This window comes from Tachysurus fulvidraco, chromosome 26, assembly GCF_022655615.1.
Source record: "Tachysurus fulvidraco isolate hzauxx_2018 chromosome 26, HZAU_PFXX_2.0, whole genome shotgun sequence".
Lineage (NCBI taxonomy): Eukaryota > Metazoa > Chordata > Actinopteri > Siluriformes > Bagridae > Tachysurus > Tachysurus fulvidraco.
This window is the reverse complement of record NC_062543.1, coordinates 4078974-4099361: the sequence shown is the minus strand read 5'-3', so window position 1 is coordinate 4099361 and position 20388 is coordinate 4078974. Positions and strand designations below refer to the sequence as shown.

The 20388-nt window shown below is 38.1% G+C and overlaps 1 protein-coding gene across 6 annotated transcripts in view; it reads left to right on the top strand.

Annotated features, from left to right (window-relative positions):
• mast4 (microtubule associated serine/threonine kinase family member 4) overlaps positions 1-20388 on the top strand; it is an 84619-nt gene that overhangs the window by 8787 nt on the left and 55444 nt on the right. For 4 of the 6 annotated variants that reach the window (XM_047809022.1, XM_047809014.1, XM_027143701.2 and 1 more), the window contains exons 2-3: positions 7148-7301; positions 9629-9756. In XM_047809022.1, the coding sequence (XP_047664978.1) occupies positions 7148-7301; positions 9629-9756 (282 nt within the window). Of the gene's footprint in view, positions 1-7147; positions 7302-9628; positions 9757-19244; positions 19573-20388 lie in introns of those variants that run through there. The other 2 variants (XM_047809016.1, XM_047809019.1) reach the window with 2 other exon arrangements.

Sequence of the window (20388 nt, the reverse complement as noted above, 5' to 3'; positions counted from 1 at the left end):
AAATGTATTATTTGAGTGTCTAAAGGCAGTGTTGTGTCGTATGTTTATGTTGTGTGGTCCTTCTCCACATTCCTGGTACGAGGATTAAAAATAGGGGTGAAGCAGTTTTATGATTTTATGCATGGAAGATCTTGAACATTGTCATTTCCAAACTGCATATTTGTATAAATATTAATTCTGTCATTTTTCAAGATTTTTAGTCATTTGTAGTCTCAAAATGACTATTTGTGGATATTTAATTAAACTTATAAGCACATAAGTATAATCTTGTCATTGGACATGTCTTATGTGTTTGTAGGAAACTTTAGCATGGCAGGGACTTTAGTGTTTAGACTAACATTTAATTAATAACTTTTTTATTATGAGCTGGTCTACATCAAATGATGGCTGTTGAGGATTAACAGCAGCCCTTCTTCAATAACTACTTCTGTTGCTTAGCTTGTGTTGCTTTAGGCTTAGCAAGCATCTAATTTGATTACTAGTGAATAAATAACTATTCAACTATTCGAACTATTTAACTATTCGAATATTCAAATGTAAAATTTGTCTTGTTAATATTTGAATATTCAAGTAAAATTCACTCATAGATATTATACCCAAGCTCTAAACCCTGAATTCTGAATGTTGCTGAGCCTCTGGCTGCTAAGGCAGGACTCACAGCTTCAGTCTCTCATGTTACCACACCGTCTCTCATAACGAGACTATGCTATATTTACGCACATGATGATGACGGATACACGGGTGTCGAATGAATGATTTCTGATCGAGACAGAGAAGTGGAGGTGTTGTGGAGGTGTTGATATCTGTTTATCTGGCTAACAACATGCTTGACATGCTAATTGTAGGGAAATTGTGTTTAAATATACTGTAGTATGGGTGTTGGGTTAAAAAGTGTGTTGTACTAGCACCAGGTCCTTCTTAAACGGTAAACATGCTACCAGCGTTCTTTATCAGTACGCTTGTAAATTATAACCCCTGTAGCACTTTTAACCCCAGTACAAGGTTGCAGAAGTACGAGCAATGCGTGTCCACGGCTGTGTAGAAAAAGAGTTTGCAAACATTAGCATACAGTTGAACTTGATATGACCGATAATATGCACATTCTGTACTGTGTTTGAAATTTTACTTCAGGTCTTACTTCATTTTGAAAACAAAAAGCTAAAATTTACCTCAGAGTAGAAGCCATTTAAAATTTTTTAAGCCTTTACTTTCATCCATAAGTGAAAGTTTTTTCCTCGTTATTATTCTTATTGATCTAAATATTAGGAAAACTTGACCGTACTGATCGGTTTCAGTTTAGAAACAGGTTTTACTGGCTGAAACATTGACTTTAGAGCAGCCGTGAAGCATTTAAGCCCAAACACACTTGTAGTAGAATGTAAACATACAAACATGTGCCAGCTAACCATAGTAGCGCTAGGCACAGTGTTAGCTAGCTCAGTATACAAGTTTTTATTGTCAATATTTAAAACAAGTGCAGATATATTCCGTGGTTTATCTCAGCTTAGAAGAACCTGGAGTGAACTAATGAATTAGCATTCATTTTTAATTGACTTATTGCTTTGTGTTTTTGTTGTAATTGTAATAGTTGTATATTTTTTATGACCTAGCCTCTGGGAAACTCTGTATACATGTATGGATGAAACTTTTATTATAATGCATATAGCTAAATAGCATTTAAAGGAGTAGTTTTTAGAAAACATTCTTGGAAATGTTGTTCACGTTAGTGATCTAACAATTCTGGAGACATTCGAGGAAAAAACTTGTTTTTGAGTTCTTATATTTTTAAATAACTGGAATTTGTCATTTCTGTTAAACATGATGAAAAACTGTGGGTCAAACAGTGGACTTAGGCAAAGTTTTACAGATACTGTATGGGCCACAGTAGATCATGGGGGCAGAGCTTTGTGAGAAACAACAGCAAACCAGGTTAATCTTTGGAAGAAGAAAAAAACTAATTTTGACTAACGCAACTTTAAAACAGCGTAAATGCTTGTCAGTCAATATTTTTTCCTTCTGACCTGAATTTTTATTCTAATTGAGATAAAATTATTCAAAATTTAGATTTTAAACAGTAAAGCCGCTCTAACAACCATTAAAAATGTCGACACGAACCTTGAACATGATGAAATGTCAAAGCAGACTTTAAGAGGGGAAAAAAAGGCAAACAATTAAAAATAACATGAATAATTCAGAGGCACTGTTTAGTCATGATGATGGTACACAGGATTCCCATAATTTAGCTTTTATGTAAACTATAATGGCTTACATAACACTGCACTTAATCAAAGTGGAAATGCATTAGCATAATCGCACTCGTGCTTTATAGATGAGATTTGTTTATTACGCTGACATTTAAAGCTGAATATGAGCTTTTGTTTTGTTAATAAGGTCTGGTTTATGTAATAGCTTTCTTTTTTTTTATTCCTACGTTTCAAGGCAGTATTATCTAATACCTTACTTACATTCAAGGTCACTTCAGAAATCATTACAGAATAAACACACATGCATATGCTCACATATACACAAGCTCTTGACGGGAAGGTAGTTGCTTGTTGTTTTTGCCTGTTATTTGATTTATTCTCTTGGGTCCTCATCTCATGAGCGTAATGTTTAGCTTTAGCTAGAAACCATGAGATCACCAGCATACTGGGACATGTTATTAGTAGATCTTTCAGAGTATGTTCTGAAAATTGTGTGTGTGTGTGTGCGTGCGTGCGTGCGTGTGCCTGTGCGAGTATGCATGTGTGCACGTGTGTGTAAGTGTGTGTGTATGTGAGATGTGGTCAGTCCTGTGTATTAGGATGGCATATGGAATCACTCCATGTCTGTACAGTAGGTTCTTCATCATCACCTTAGCCTCGCTTGCATTTACAAGGGTTGATTCCGGAAAGCTTCATTATTTTCCACCAGTTTCCTGTCGATTGTTCTACTGCTTCTGATGAGAATTCAGATCTAGCTGAGCGTCTTCCAGAACTGAGACGACCGAGTGCAGCATTTGAACCCTTTCAAGCCAAAAGTTTTTGTTTTATTATTCTTTACAGTTTCCCCCCCAATCGTAGCTGTCACTGTTCAGTGTAACAGAACTCGTGCCTGCGTGCTATTGCTTACATGTCTGATATACAGTTCCCTCTGAATTTGCCGTTGCTATAGAAACATTCAGGCCAATCACAGGATTAGAATGATTTTCTTGCTCTAATATGATGTCATTTGTCCAAAGCATGTACGTTTAATTGTTAATTAGGTCTAACTGTTCTGATAAATGACTATTTATCATTTTTTGGAAGAAGTCGAAAGCCGTAATTCTCATTTTTATCCAAATCAAGAGTCTTCAGGACTGAGGATAGAAAGACGTTTTTTGTGAGTAGACAGAAAACTTAAGATTAGTTTGCTGATATTCACAACATTAAATTTAAATAAAAGATTACAGTGTTATAAGACATTAAATTAACATTAAATCATGACGATGATTTATTTCCCTCCATGTATTTACTCTGTACTTATTGTTTGTTCAGGACTTCAGCATGTACAGTACATGGTGTGTAGTAACATGGGATTGTCTTTTATCTAACTCTAAGCCTCAGCATTCAATTAGACTGATAAATTCCCTTTTTTTTTTACATCTTTAATCCTCTTATAGGCTGTCTTTAGTTTCTGTCCTTATGTTACGGTTTATACATTCAGGTACATCTACTGGAGATCAGAGCTGTACTGGAATATATAGATTAATACATCTAAATTCTAGATTAGACTAATCTAGGCTGCATTAGATTAGATTATAATTTCATCTGAGAACTGATTTATCAGTTAATTTGGTCTCTAAGCTAAAATCCAGCCAAAGGAGTGACCTATCTCAGCTCTTTGGAGAAAATTGCTAGCAAAATGGAAAAAAAAGACAAAAAAAAAGAGAAATGGTAAATGGTGTGTTATGTCCCCCTTTAATATACTTAATATTTTTTTTGGTAGATAAATTGTAAATTTTTCTTTTCACCTTTTACAAATCATGGGGTGTTCAAACTTTTTTTTTCATATAAATTATTTATTTCAATTTAATGAAATTAAATAATAATGTTTTTTCAAATTCAATTATAATAAACAATTTAATTCTTCCATAAAAATTCAATAATAAATAAAAAAAAAACACTGACTGTCCGAGTATAGATTTATATTATGAACTACTAATCAATTATTAATGAAATAATTAAATTTATTTAATAATTACATTTTATTAATTATTGTATATCAATATAAGTATATTTAAGAAGTAAAGAACAGTTAGTTTTAATTTTTTTAAATGCGTATAATTTGTTGGTGCCCAGGGGTAGTTTATTTTATTTATTTATTTATTTATTTATTTTAATCAATCAATCAATCAATCAATCAATCAATTAATTAGTTAGTTAGTTGCTTAATTAATTAATTTATGAATTTATGAATTTATTTTTATTCATTTATCTGTTTAAGTATTTTAATAGAATTGTCACTAGATTCCAGTTGACATTTTAAGAACATATTCACATATTTTTGTCCGAACAGCGTCGTCATTCCTCTGTGAATTTCTTGAGGTAATATTCAAAGGCTTTCTACTTTATTTGAAAGCTGATGTATGAAATCTTCATTCTGTAGCTGATTAATGGGTGAAATGACAGGAGCTGAAACAGTGGGGCGTCGAATCCTGGCAGCACTTCGATGATGAAAGAGTTGCAGCAGTTTTGTTAGTGAAAAGATCTTCAGGCTTTGAGCTGAATTATTTCCACCTTCCCTCTTTTCAGCAGCTTCTTTACACCTTCACCTGTTTTACTGAAGTCTGTACCAAACTTCAAGGAGAGAAATGCACACAATACTTTCAGTATTGAGGACGTTCTGTAAAAATTAACCAACAAACCTCTGTATAAAATATAAAAAATGTATTTTATCTGTTTGAAGTTTTATTTATTTTTTGGCCTTTGCACAGTAACTGCCTTCATCCACCTTTTTATTCTCGCCTCTCATTACGTCCTGCTTCAACTGTTTTTATTTCAGCTGTCATGTACTAACCCGCCTTCATCTCAGCAGGACCGAGAGGCTAATGGGAAAACTTTTGGCCCATTTAATTGTTTTTAAACATTATTATATATTTTTTTATTTTGTTGTTTGTTTGTTGCAGAAAACATTTGTTTTATATAAAAAACATCTAAAAACTTCTAAAACATTTTATACCTTGTTTTTCACTCAGAAAAAAACAAGGGGGTATAAATGTAAGACTTTAATCAAGATTTTTTTTTTGTTTCTTTTGCATTATTTTTGGGTGACAGAGGTTCAGTAGTATTGTTGCAGGACATGGCCATTTTATTTCTTTATTTTATTTTTGCTAGACAAATTGTGTATTTTAATTTTCTCCCTGAAATCATGGGGTGTGCAAACTTTTGCAAATGTAAAATGTCATTTAAGAAAAGGGAAAATATTTAGATTTTTTTTGTACATTTACATGTCCAAAGCATTACCATAATAATAATAATAATAATAATAATAATAATAATAATAATAATAAAAAGAAGAAGAAAAATAAAAATAATAGTTAAGAAATTTTAATTGGCTAGTCAGGGATCTGTAAAAAAAAATAATAAATTTTTTTTTTTTTTAAAACTACTGACTGCCCAAAACAAACAAAATATTAATTAAATAAAATACATAAATTAATTATATGATTATGAATTAAGCTTATGGCTTAAATATTTACACTAATTTGTAATGCCCAAGAATTTTTACTTTTTTTTTAATTTAATGATAGAAATAGGAAAAAAAAGCATTTTTATTAATTTATCTATTAGTTTATTTAATATAATATTACTTTCCATTGCAGCTTGTGGTTGAAAACAGGCTCGCCATGCTCTGTGACTCAGTCCCTGTTTTTTTAACACAATGTGGACAGATTCAAGATCTCGACAAACCTAAGTTGATGAAATGAGCGAACAGCAGGCAGGATTCTCTGTAGGGGAAACACTGAGGGCAGGTTACTGAAAGACTTTTGGGTGTTCCCGGTTCCAGTCGTGTTTACGCTCGTCTGCTGGAAGATTTTCCTCTACTGTTATCCCACTGAGAGTCTTTTCTCATCCGGACACAGGTTCCTTTCAACTTGTCCAAACAATACGATTAATAATGGGCTGTTATGTTAAATCATGTGGAGCAGCATCAGGGATGTCGACAATAGCAGACTTGTTCTGGCCCTGAGGCAAGTTTGCTTTGAATCCAAATTGAAAGGGTTTTTCCTTCTATTGTGGAGCGTTAATGTAGCTCATGCGTGTAGCCGTCACACCGTGGTAGTGAATTTTCACATTGGCAGTTGAAATCACCCTACAGTACATAACCAGCCTATTATTAAAAATAACCTTTACCATCTTACAGCTCTTTATATTTATCTTTCAGTAATCTGTGTGGTTTGTTGCTCATGTAGCAGCAACCAATGTGACCAAAAAAAGGAAAAACAGAATCAAGGTTGAAATTTATTATTATATGTATTTGACTGTCTATGTTTCATACACACATATGATTGTGTATATATGTGTGTATATTTGACTACGACGCATCTAATGAATGTGTATATTAATGTGTGTATGTACGAGTGTGTGTGTGTGTGTGTGTGTGTGTGTGTGTGTATGTACTGTGTGTGTGTGTGTGTGTGTGTGTGTGTGTGTGTGTGTGTGTGTGTGTGTGTGTGTGTGTGTGTGTGTGTGACTGCTCCAGGTTCCCCTTGGACCTGTGTAGGATAACGCTACAGAAATGGATGGATGGAGACACTCCTTAAAATTATGAATTACTATGAATTTTTTTTTTAAATTACACCATATCAGTTTTTGGGAGAGCTTTACTAGATAAATGTAAAACCATCATTTGTTTCAGTAATATAACACAGGCAAGAAACATCAACATACACACACAATCCTTGCTGTATTAACTTTACACAATTATTTTGTGTATAATAATTACATAATTATTTTATTTTTATACAATCTCCACCCTGTGTACACTCAAATCCTCTTATGGTTCAACTAACATCTCTAACAACATATTACACACCAGTCTTGTCTTTCATCTTGTCACAGATACACTACATTCTGTGTCGTTTCCATTTTTAACTTAACACTCTGTTACCTCTTCCATCCTTCAGCTGGATAACATCCTGTCTCCACCCGCACTGCCTTTCTGCAAGACGAGTAACCCCGAGGTGTGCTCTAGCTCCAGCCTGACGCTCAAATTCACCCGCCAGCTGAGTGAAGACGGCAGACAGCTCCGTCGAGGGAGTCTGGGCGGAGCGCTAACAGGTAACTGCATGAGTGTTACCATGCTGATAACAACACAGCACGTAAACAGCACTCTAACAGATCGGTAATATTCGATTCAACTAAAAATTACTACATTAAATGTGCTTATAAGCAATTCAATCTAATCAAGCATCCATCAAACAAACTGTCTAAACTACCAGACAAGGTTGAAGTTATTATTGTTATGTAAAAATTATATTTTGTTAGCGAAACAGCTTATGTGTAATTTTAAACAAAAATTAAAATTACTCTCATTTTGCTAATGGATTAGCCAAGGTTGAGTTTTCCCCGCCCATTTTGTCATGGCGGGACAAATCAGAATATAGAATAAATATATATGTATAGAATAAATGATAAATCTTTTTTTTTTTCCCCAAGAAATATTTACAAAACACTTAGTTTTAGACAAAAAACGTGGAACCTGTATTGTACTGAGCCGGAGACACATAGCCAACAACTGTGTGTTCGTGTGTGTGTGTCCGTGTGTGTGTGTGTGTGTGTGTGTGTGTGTGTGTGTGTGAGTGAGAGAGAGAGCAAGAGAGAGAGAGCGAGATGATTAATAGATATTTCACACTTTGACAAATGACTCTGAGGAAACTCCTCCACAGCTTTCCTTCCTTATATCCTGTTTTCACCCTGTTACCTATATAAGTAGCCTGGCACACACACACACACACACACACACACACACACACACACACACACACACACACACACACACACACACACACACACACACACACACACACACACACACACACACACCCATGCACACACACATGCACACACACAGAGTTTAAGATAGCATGTGTTCTAAAGCTTTTTGAGATTTTTCTTTAACTATCTTTCATTTTATCTTTCTTTTTCCATTTGAGCACAATGTTAGCAATGCTAGTGTGAGTTATTTATTTAAGATTTTAAGTTTTGCATCTGTGCTAGTTTCTCTTTGGCTCTAGTACAAGAGAGAAAATGTGTTAGGCACATTTCAGGAAGGTGTGACCATGATCCGTATTAATCAGAGCATCAGCACACAAACCTGCTCTGTGTTTTGTTAAGAGTGCCTTACTGAAGTGCGCTAGCTGCTAGGAAGTGAACGCAGCTTTAGTCAGGTTGAAAGGCTACACTTGTGCTAAAAAAACGATTTAACGTCAGAACAACACATTTTTAAGATATACTGTGTGGAAGGACGTAAATACAAATTTGGGAAGGGAAAAAGATTTAAATTGTGTATCAGGTAAACACAAAGAAAAAAAATTTGCTTATTTTGTGTCATGACTGTTTTATAGAGCGACGTGAGTTCAGTTCAGATTTAATCACAACATAGTCCGACTAAAGGAGAGAAAAAAGATAGCATTGCAGCTAACATTAAAGCTAATTGCTACCATTTTTCTCACTATAATAGCCTAATGTTAGCAAACGTCTCCTGTCTACTGTTGGCTAGCTAGCAAACTTTTCTATCTAGCTTATTTATTCAACTTAGCTAATATATACTCATCAAATCTAGCTAATTCTGTAGCTTGGCAGCAAACATGCCTAACAGTTGACACAATTTAATCTGTAGTCTAACAGCTAGCATGCTAGCAAACTTGCTTAATGGTTGATGGAATTTAATTTCTACAGTAGCTTAATGTTTGTTAGCTTGCTAGCACTCTTGCTTACTAGGGCCACGTTCACACTGCAAGTCTTAATGCTCAATTCGGATATTTTGCCCAGATTTGATTTTATTTGTTTGGCTGTTCACATTACCTTTTAAAATGTAACCACTTTATATAACACTTAACACACACACACGTTACCAGTCACGCATAATTGTGACGAATGTCGATGTAGATTGACGTAAAAGTCGCATCAAATCCGCCTTGGCTGTTCACACTGCGGCCGCATTGGAATAAATCAGATTTGGGTCTGATTCAGGACCACATATGGAAGTGGCCCAGATCTGATTTGAAAAAATCAGATCTGGGCCAAATTTGCATGTTCACATTACTCCTGAAGAAGTTTGACCTGGTCACTTGACCCCCAAAAAATCGGATTTGGGCCTGCAGTGTAAACGCAGCCTAGTTGACCTAAATCAGCCTCTTGCCTAATTTTAGCTAGCTAAAGGATTTTCTTTACTTCTTTGAATTTCTTGAAAATCCTTGAATATTCATTTTTAATCCGTTTGAGTCACGAGTTTGAGGCACAATAACCTTTTTAAAAACTATCTTCTAGACCCTAAAACTAGAAAATCTATTTTAGCCCTTGTTTATGATTCCTTTTTTCAGGTCACTAGTCTTACCCGATTTCCATGACATGCTGTGTAATACTAGTGTTGATATTATTTTTAGGGAAGTATCTGTTGCCGTACATGTCGGCTCAGCAGGCGTGGCCGGCCTCGGGGACGGAGAGCTCCAACCTGGTGCGTATGCGCTCCCAAAGCCTCGGAAAGTCGGCTCCATCCCTCACTGCAAGTCTGGTATGTTTCAAAACACTTAAGCTTTTGATTTGTTCTTCCTCAGACTTGACTTCTGTCTGAGCTGTAGATTGTGTGGTTCTTCACAAGGAGGTGCTGTTGTCTAAACTGTGAACAACGCAGCATTGTGTGCTCCACTTTGTGTCTTTTTGATCGACTCACTGCTGCGATGAAAAACAAGCCGTTCTTTCACTAAAATACAATGAACACATGGGATGTCGCTGAAACCGTATTCATCTGTCAATAAAGAGGAGAGTTCGGTCTGTCTCGAAATCAAGAACCACATCAAACCAGGCAGAGCAAGGAAACAGAAATATCTGAATAACACGCATTCATCTCAGGACGAACTCTAGATGTTTCCAGTTCTCTTCTGTTTTCATAAAAGAAGTTTTTTTTCTCTTAATTCAAACAATTTCTTTTATTTTGTTCAAAAACCTGTCTTTTTTTGTTGAGGTTGTTGCAAATCCAATTCTTACTGTTCATTTAATGTCTGTTTCTTTGTTTACTGTCTTTACCTGTCTCACTCTCAACACTCTCTTATCTCTGTTATTTTCATTTATGGATCTGAAGTTTGCTCTGTGTCTCTCTGTCTGTCTCTCTCTCTCTGTCTGTTGTCTGTCTGTCTGTCATGTCGTCTACTGTATATATCCATCAAACAGACTGTCTCTCTATTTATCTGTCTGTCTAATTGCCTCACTGTCTGCCTCCCTAGTTAAATATCTGATCACCAGTCTTATTGTTTACCTGACCTTTTGACTTATTATGTTATTTCATCTCATTTCTTTTGTCTGTCTGTCTATCTGTCTGCTTTCCCGTCTATTTATCTGATCATCTATGTGTCTCTGTCTGCTTTGTGGCTTTTTCCTGATTGTCTTTCTGTATACATCTGTCTGTCTGTCTTGTTGGTAGTGCAGTCTTTTTGCCATTCCATCTTTCTCAACGCTCGTTTGTGTGTGTGTGTGTGTGTGTGTGTGTGTTTGGCTTTATCTCTCTGTTGCATGTTCCTGCATCTAAACCAGGCTCAGTGAAAGTCAGTGTAGTCTCACTAGGCCATGCAGCTTTATATGGCCTGCCCCTGAATGACTAATGCGTCCCCACAACCTTGTTTCCTGTGGTTTCTGAGGACCACAAAGAGCAGAAGATGTGCTGGGAATGTTAGTGAATTTCAAAAAAACAGTGATTTGTGTGCAACCTTGAAATGCTCTTCCACATGTGTACCCATAGGAAGCCGATCGTTATCTCTGAATATGTTGGGGAGTTCACGGACACAGGATGACTTGCTGGACTTTTGAAACACTATGACGTCTAGAAGTAAAGCCTTTGCAGGGGTCTCACTCTCAATCAGACTCTGATCATCGAAAATGTCCTACCATATATTCTTTCAAGAATCAGTATAAGCTTGTTTTTATTTTGTTTGTCTGTCTGTCTATCTTTCCTTCTGTATATCCTTCTAGCTTAATTTATATATTATGGTATTTATATTTGCCTGTCAGTGTAGCTGTATTTCTCTCTGTCTGAATATCTTGTCTTTTTTCAAAGCACATCTTTAAATATATTAAAAACACCAGGATCTCCAGTTCGATCCTGAGCTCAGGTTACTGTCTATGTGGACCTTTTGGCTTTCCATACAGTATGTTCCTTTGGGCATCCACTTGTTTGATTAGTTTCCTTCCTCCTCCCAAAAACATGATAGTACCTGGATTGGCTGGAACTGAAGAAGAATGAACTAATGTTTGTATTTATAAATGTAAAAATATATCCAGTTGTTTTTTGCTAACACTGGCTAGCAATGAAGTTTATTCCTAGCATTGATGTTCGTTTAAATCTTGACGAGTTTAATTTTCCTACCCTTAGCTTGCCAAAAAACATCATAACACAAATTTGTCTATGAAAATCTGGCATGGGTGTGTGCCATTTTTTTTTCTTCCTTCAGATCTGACTGTAAATGGAAAGCGGAAATTTTCCAGGACACACATTAAGCCAAGATTTATTACCTATATAGTGCACTCACTCTTCTGTAGTAATTTCCGATTTGTTGAAGTATCTTGATATCTTATTCACAGTAGCAGCAGTGTTACAGTCACTGTATCTGTTTGTCCTGGTGAAGCAGGAACTCGGTTTGTAGTCGAAGCTCTGTTTACTGATTTATATAAACACAGGTGGTGGAAATGAGGTTCTTCTGCAGGGTTACTGGTCTTATTCTTGGTTATGTTATGGGGAGCTTGACCATTCTTTAGAATCTTGGTGAAAAGTCAATGTGTTTTAGAGAAGCCCCCTAGCACTCTTGGTAGAGCTTTATCAGGCACATCCCAGAGCCTGGGGCAGATGCTGGACCAATCGTAGAGATTACATGTCATATTTGACTTGTAGTGTCTAGAGATCTGTGCCTAGGGATGGAAGCCTGGACTGGACCTTCTCAGCCTGTTGCTACCACATACTACCATCATTAAAATAAAGAAAGGAATAATGATTTTGTCCAGATACTTATACTGAAACAAAGCTGATGATATCCTCAGTTCTGTCTTTCTTATTGGTTTGCAACTTCTAGTAATGTTTTCTGCCCTCAACTCGAGCCCCTTCGTTTCTTTTGCGCCACATACTGAGCCATGGGCCAAATGCTCTAAATATTTCATATACACACATCATCTGTCTCCTCACAGCCACCCTCTCAGTGCTCTTCTCAAAGCCCCTTTGTCCTCTTCCCGTCCCCTGACCATGATCTCATCCCTCCACGACCGAGCATGATGAACTGCAAGGATTCGATTCTTGGGACATTTTATCCTCACACATAATCAGTTCAACCCCCACACTTAAATCCCAAGTGTTTTAAGAGGAAGGAACCATGAACCTGATCTCAGGTCAGATTGCAGTTTAAAAAAAAGTGCTTCTGTATCTGCCTCGTCCTTCACGAGCATGATTAGCTTTGGTAGAAAAATCAATACAGTCTCCCCAGGACTGATATAAAGATAAAAAAGTCATAATCCTGAGAGCCTTCATTTAGTACCGTGGTTAGAGTTGTCCTTCATTGATAACTGTGTACTCTTGGCTTTAATGTGGATTCTTCAGCATGACCAGCATGACTGTCTTGGGGTATTTCTGTTTCTCTTTCAGTTCAGGATTGTATTTCAGATTTGCATCTTGGTACCAGTAACAATCCTTTCCAGAGTGTATATGGTCAGATACTGATTTTTCAAGCTGCTTTTTACAGTCATCACAAACTGTTGCTTCACAGGAACATCCATATGGCCTGCAAGCTTTTTTTGGGTGGTTCTTGATCCACAGTACCTCTCTTCTTCCGGCTGGTGTACACTTAACCTCTTTGTAGCCATCAGTGGTAGCTTCAGTATGGCCTCCCTTTGCTTATCTTGAATAGGCCTGAAGAAACTTTAAGGGCTTTTTCTGTCAACAGATCTTGGTTGCACAACCAGTTCTAGTCCATTTTGCAACCACAGCAAAACTTTGAAAAAGAGCTTCGGGTAGCTGTTGGACTTGTCTTTGCCTTCGGTCCAGTCACAGGTGGGTGCTTTTTGTCTTCTATAAAGCTTCTTAAATTCTTAAAAAAATGGGCATTCACTTGCCATTCTCTTAGTGGTGGCTCAGTGACCTACTCTGAGTAACTGAACAGAAGGTTTGGGGTTTAAGTCCCTAGCATCACCAAGCTGTACTGTTGGGCTCTTGAGCATCTGACCCTTGACCCCTCTACTCAAGGGGCATCTTGTCATGGCTGAACCTGATCTCTGGCCCTGGGTTCCTAACAAATTGGGGTAGGGGAAGCAAAAATCACTGGACTGTAACATATATGTGAAAAATATATTACTACTTCTTTTAATTATTTCTTTTGATCGTCTTTGATCGGAGAGACCTTCCTTTCCCTCCCAGTTTTTTCTTCTCCTGTCTTCAATAACATATCCTTTGTCAGGTGGCCCTTAGCTACCGTTCGATCCTGCGATGTCTTTTCACGGCCTGCATAAAACATTTACATAAAAGTTTCTTTTTTATAAACCTCTACTTTTTTGTGTTGGGAAGTGATGGGAAAAGAATCAGACGGTTTCCATTGTCCCCAGCATACATTACATCCATGCCTATGACCGTTCCGGTGTCCTCGTACTGCCAATTGAGAAGGGCTCGAACCGAAATTGCTTTTGATATTTCCTTTTAAAAAGGCTGACGCAAAAAAACAAAACAAAAAACCCACTAGCCTTTAATAACGGGGTCATCTGAAGGAGCTGACACAGGGAAGTGAACTGCATGGTATCATTCGCAGACGGAGCTAAATAGGATCTGTCAGTCTGATGAAGTGGGAGCACTTAGGGGACAGCGAACTCCTGTCTGAACGTCATTACACGTGACGCCGTTTGTCCCCTACTTGAAAACAGACTTCAGATTGTCAGCTAACATTACTGATATTAGTAACATGCTAACTATTAAACTGTTCGGGACTTCAAATAACGTTTTACTTACTTAGCTGTGCTCTTCTGGTGATTTGGGAGTTTGGTTGCCATGGGAGTAGCTACTAGGCTTTAAATAAATTCATGTGCATTAGCTTGCTGGATTGCAGTTGAGTAGAAAGAGGAGTTTTGTTGTATGTACGGTTTCTGTACTGTACATAGTGTTTTTTCCTGGTTATCGAGCCAGAATCCCTAGACAGTGACCGATGTTAGAGTTCATCAACCCTCTAAACCTTTCCAGAATAAAGCGCTATTCGGACGGGACTAGTTTTACGTGGGGACGTGGAGTAATGCAATTTTACCTCAGGACGTCTGTAATATTAATTGGCCAATTCGCACGGGACAAGACATCTCAGTAAAACTAGCAGAAGTGGGAGGGGTAACTCGCTTTAGGCACCACAGTAACCTCCTTGTCGTCATGTGCATATGACGTTGCTTCGTGTTATCACGTGCGCAAACAGACAACATGGCGCCTCCATGCTTGCAAAACGCGCCAAGGTAATTTTTCCGGACCTTTTTACAGAAGGTAAAAGTCGCCGTAATCTTTACTGACATTAGCCCTATTCGGACGGGATTAGTTCTACGTGGGGACGTGGGGGTAAAGTAATTATTACCAGAGCTTCTCGGTGATTTTAGTCCGTCCTGACCGAATGTGCCATCTCGGTAATCATTACGGACATGTCATTATGTCATTAAAGATTACGCCGACTTTTACCTTCTGTAAAAAGGTCCGGAAAAATGACCTCAGGTAATACTAATCCCGTCCGAATAGACCCGCTGTAAATACGGTAAGTAAGTACCCTAAAATTCCGTCATTTCCTGTTTAAAAGTTTTTGGAGCGTTTTGCAAGCATGGAGGCGCCAAGTTGTCTGTTTGCGCACGTGATAACAGGAAGCGACGTCATACGCACATGACGACAAGGAGGTTACTGTGGTGCGTAAAGCGAGTTACCCCTTCCACTTCTGCTAGTTTTACTGAGATGTCTTGTCCCATGCGAATTGGCCAATTAATATTACAGACGTCCTGAGGTAAAATTGCATTACTCCACGTCCCCACGTAAAACTAATCCCGTCCGAATAGTGCTATTGTCCGTAATGATTACCGAGATGGCACATTCGGACGGGACTAAAATCACCGAGAAGCTCTGGTAATAATTACTTTACCCCCACGTAAAACTAGTCCCGTCCGAATAGTGCTTAAGACTCCACCTGTCCAACATCGATCTTTTGTATTCATTGATGATGGATGGGTGGGTAGATAAACTTGGGTAGTACAAAATGAATGCATTTGTAATACTGAAAAGAGATGTTTACTTATAATTTCTGGAAGGAGTCTCCAGTGTCGGCTCTTTGGAGTAATGGACGCTTAAACTTTCACCAACACAGGAAAATCTGTAAGTGGTAATAGGAAAGTGGAAAATGTTTCACAGACATTCCTCAATATTATTCGCGACTATAAACGGATAAAATAAACCCGCTTGATATAAGAAAGAAATAAACCAACAAACAAAGAACAAAATAAGCTAATCGTCCAGATAACGTCAGGTACAGTAAGGGCTGTTATTTTTACTGACCTAGAGGTTTTTTTCTTGCTTAGGAAGCAGTAATGTTGCTAGCAATGAAGTAGTAATGGATGTTGTTGTTTTTTTTTTTGTAGGCGTAAATGAGCCTGGTGTTTAAAGGGTCCTCGATACCACTACAGAGTTTCCTTTCAGAAGGTGAAATTTCTGCCCCAGTTCAGTTAAGATGCACACACACACTTTGCAGCACATCAGGTTTATCCCTCTATTTGATACGACACCAAAGGTAAAGGTGGTCAGGTGCAGGCAGATTGTGTGTGCTCCACCCCGAAGACACTCAATCAACCCTCACTGCAGGGCATCTTAGCTCCTCTAAGCCCTTCTCACATTTGACCCCTCTCTCTCTTTTTTTACTTTCTTTCATTTTCCTTTCTTCTTCCCTAGTGCTAAACCTTCACATATCCCTTTAAGATTAGTAGTTTGAGCACATGGCCCGATTCACCCCAGTTCATATTATCCCTCCTCCGGCTTTTCCGGCTTTTTTTTCGTTGTTGTTATTGTGCTCACTTCAGGGACAGGACACGTGCCTCGAATGAGTTTCCCAGTGTGTGTTTCCTGCAGATCTGCACGAAACACAGGGTAACAGGGCAAAGTATCGCTTTTTACCAATGAAGTCATTTCCAGAATGTGTTTTCCAAAATCCCCGTGCTGGCTGCCGTTTCCTTAAACCTACTCATTCACGAGACGGCACCTTCCGTGTCTTTCTGTGTCTCTGCATTCATACCTCATCTCAGGGAGCGTTTCTGACGGCAAATGAAACAAACGACCTCCATCACCATCGATGCGGATTTTCCTTGCTTTTTTTTCTTCGCCTTTTGTTTCTCTTGACTTCAAAACACGTTGTGTTCATACTGCTGGCTCTAAATAGGACCAGATGGCTTTAATTCTTTGAATGAAATAATGAGTGACGATAGAAGATAGTTAATAGTGACGATAGTAGATACTAAATCCAAAACATAAAATCACTTGAATCTAAACTTTGTGTCAGTATGAACAAGGAAAAGAAATAGAATAACTACATGTGGCGTTTAAGTGCACAACTTCGGCAGGAAATCGCATCTTTAATTATTCACGTAAACAACATAATTTTAGCGTCATAGTGAAAATAAAAAAAGTCAAATCAGTGAAATTGACACTTTTTAGTGTGTGTATTTATCTACAAATCTTTTATCTTTCAGGTTGTAAATGTTTATGGAAAACAATTACGATTAATACGACTGCACACTAAATTCAGAAATGACCATGATTTATTTTTATTTAGATTTTTCCCCTAATTTAATTTTTTTTTTTACTTCCCCACAACCACCACCTTATCCTAAAACTTTGCGATGAGATTTTTTCGAATTTGCTATCACTTTATTTCGTATAATTCCGAAAAGTTTTTTCACGTTCTGACAATTCTGTTCAATTCATGTCCGTTTTCCTTATAATAGTTAAGAGAAGCATGAAAACACTTTTATCTTTAAAATCATTTTTTTTGTCTCAAAATCGGGTTCAGAATTTAAAAGCTGATGACGTGATGAAAAAAGCTGATGAACATCTTGAAGGATAAACGGATATCTGAATTCTCCGAATCATCTAAAGATGCTGTTTTACGAAGTATGATGCAAATTTCCATTAGTTTTAATTAGATGAAATCGGATTTGCAGATTTAAAAAAGTTCCTAAAAAACAGTCCGTCGTTTAAAACGATCCTATTCACCTGTACCGTGAATTCTCTATGTTAATGTGATTATAGAAATCAGCTCTGCGTTTTGGATCCGTCTGGGGAAAAAAAAAAAAACGGCAACGAAAGACATTGTCCTGACCTTGGAATAGCTGTTCAATAAGCAGGATCGTTCAAGCCTGGCTGATGAGGCAGAGAGAAAGGATGTCGGAGCTGCTTAATATTTACAGCCTGTTGAAGTGAGCGATCGAGTGTTGCAGAGAGAGACGGCGAATAAAGAGCACAGAAGCTCGACTCGAGCTGCGTGCGAAATCGGCGGATGAAAATTTCTCGCTTCTTTTTCCTGACTGAAATGATTTTCCTGACTTGAATTCGAAAGCCTTGAAATTCTTCTTTGCGATAATTGAAAGAGCCGGAGCAGAAAAGTCACGTAGGCTTTTCAGCTGTAAAGCGTGACCGAGTCTGTGCACGGCGCGGCTTCACATTTCTTGTGTTGTCGGAAGCTTTTCTGTGCAACGCGGCCGTAAAGAGTGATTAATTGTCCGACTGCTTTCATCAACAAACATGACTGAATGCTTTTCGGCGTCATTTTGTTAATGTTAATAGTGTTCTGTAACGAATATCACGATACACAACAAAAGCATATTACATTTCAAAGTCAGTAGCTAACATTTTAATCATGAAACCTTGGAGAGAACAGAACCCGTGTTACGTACTTTTTTAAAATTATTTCTTTGCTAAGGCTGTCCTTCATAGATCTCTCTCTCTCTCTCTCTCTCTCTCTCTCTCTCTCTCTCTCTCTCTCTCAATACTGTAATGTTTCCTGAGAGTAGAATGTTTGTTTCTTTTTGGTCTGCACTTTGAAAGACTTATTTTGTAAGATGGACCTTGGAAAACATTTTTAATTAAAAAAAATGTTTGATTTGTCAGAATTACATTGAATGTTTGATTCATGTCTGTATTTGACATGAAATGGCCATTAAAGTTATGAAGTTATGGCAATAAACTTAGACACAAACAAACTGAAATTGAAATATTGAAAATGGTGCAATTGAGTTTTTGCATATATATAGGAAGTATGTTGAGTTTTTGCATATATATATATATATATATTTTTTTTTCATTTTTAGATTTTTTTGGAAACAGGTTTGTTTATTCTCTCAGTTTTTCTGTCAGCAAATGGAAACTTGTCGAACTTCTCGTCAACGGTAATCACAGTTGTAATAAATCAGTTTTTAATAGTATTAATAGGCCTTAAAGCATTTCTTAGACCATGTTGTATTCCTCCAATGGAAGACATTGACCTTGTTGCTATTATTAGAACGACGCAAATCAAACGGCGAAGGCTCAGTGCTGGAAGGTCAGCTCTTAGGGTTCGCATTTCCCAGTTCACGGTTACTTTCTCTGCTCTGATCTATGCCTCTTATCTGTGAGGCCCAGAGCAGGACAGGAGGACAAACAGCCGCCGGCTCGATATGGCCCGAACGTGCCTCACTTGCTCTATTGACGAGTCGTAGCTGCGTGGACAGGATGCCAGCTGCATTGTCTCACAGCGGGTGAACAATGCAGCGCAGGATTTCCTGTCTGTTCTGTCTGCCTGAAAGCCAGCCTCCCTTCATCTCCACCATCACTGCATGCGGACATGAATCACCGAAGCACTTTTTTTCCCTGGTTTACTAACATCTCTCTTAATCATGTTTACTTCCTCTCTTTTTCTCTGTCTCTGTCTCTGTCTCTCTCTCTCTCTCTCTCTTTCTGTCTCTCACTCACACACACACACAAGCTTCTTCCACATCGCTCTAAACTTCCAGGAAAGGACGGCTGGCACTAGCGAGAGGGGGCGGCGTCAGCTGATTGTCCCCCTCCAATCAGATAAGTCCTGATGCAAGTGTTTAGCAGCTGCTAAGATAGGATTGGCGTGCTCGGGGGACCTGTGCGCCAGTAGCGCAGGCAGAGAGTGCAGCATGGCTCGCTGAGAGACCGAGTGAACACGCGCGCATGTGTGTGTGTAGATGTATGTGTGAGAGTGTGAGTGTATGTGAGAGAGAGAGAGAGAGGACGAGCGGACGAGCTTAGTTCCTCGCCAGCATGGACGAGTCCAGCATTCTGAGGAGACGAGGGCTACAGGTAGGAGATGTTTAACTCTGTGTGTGTGTGTGTGTGTGTGTGTGTGTGTGTGTGTGTGTGTGTGTGTGATAATTTGCATGGCACTGTGTGATCCTCAGCCGGGAGTTTTCACAGCTTTGGTGTTAACACTCAGAGGTGCTGCATGAATAGTAATCCAGTGGTGTCGTGAGCTGGTGGTTTGATGGAGTTGCAGATCAGAAAGAGATGCAGGAACGATAAGAAATACACAAACGCTCCAGAGATTCTGCTTTCCACTTCTCAATACGATACAATACTCTGAAGTATTGCACTTAGAAAGCTTTTACAGCACCATTTTAGTTCGAAGCAGAGCAGCTTCATGCGATACCTTGGTAACGTGAACACTGTCATGTGGACCGAGCCTGAGTTCCTGCACTGGACCTTTACTGTGATTCCTGTGCTGCTATAACACTGTGTTCATTCCAGTGTTTCTGCACACGTAATATTGTCTGAACATACAGTATTTACACTGATCTGGTATTTATTGTCTTTCGTGTATTGTCTTGTCATTTTTTGTTTGCACCGTATTTTGTCCCGTACTGTCTTGTCCGTCTTGTTCGTCTCGTCCTGCACCGTTTGCACCAGGTTGCACAGTTGCGCTTTATGTATCTATATAGGACTAACTTACTAAGTCTTTAGCTCTGTCTTCACTGTGTACTGCAACAGCTATATATGGTTGAAATGACAATAAAAGCTTCTTGACTTGACTCTTGTGAACGTGATCCGGGTTTGTGCGTTTACCAACTTTTGTTACTTACAGTACCACAATGCACGTGTAGCATGAGTGACAGGGGAATG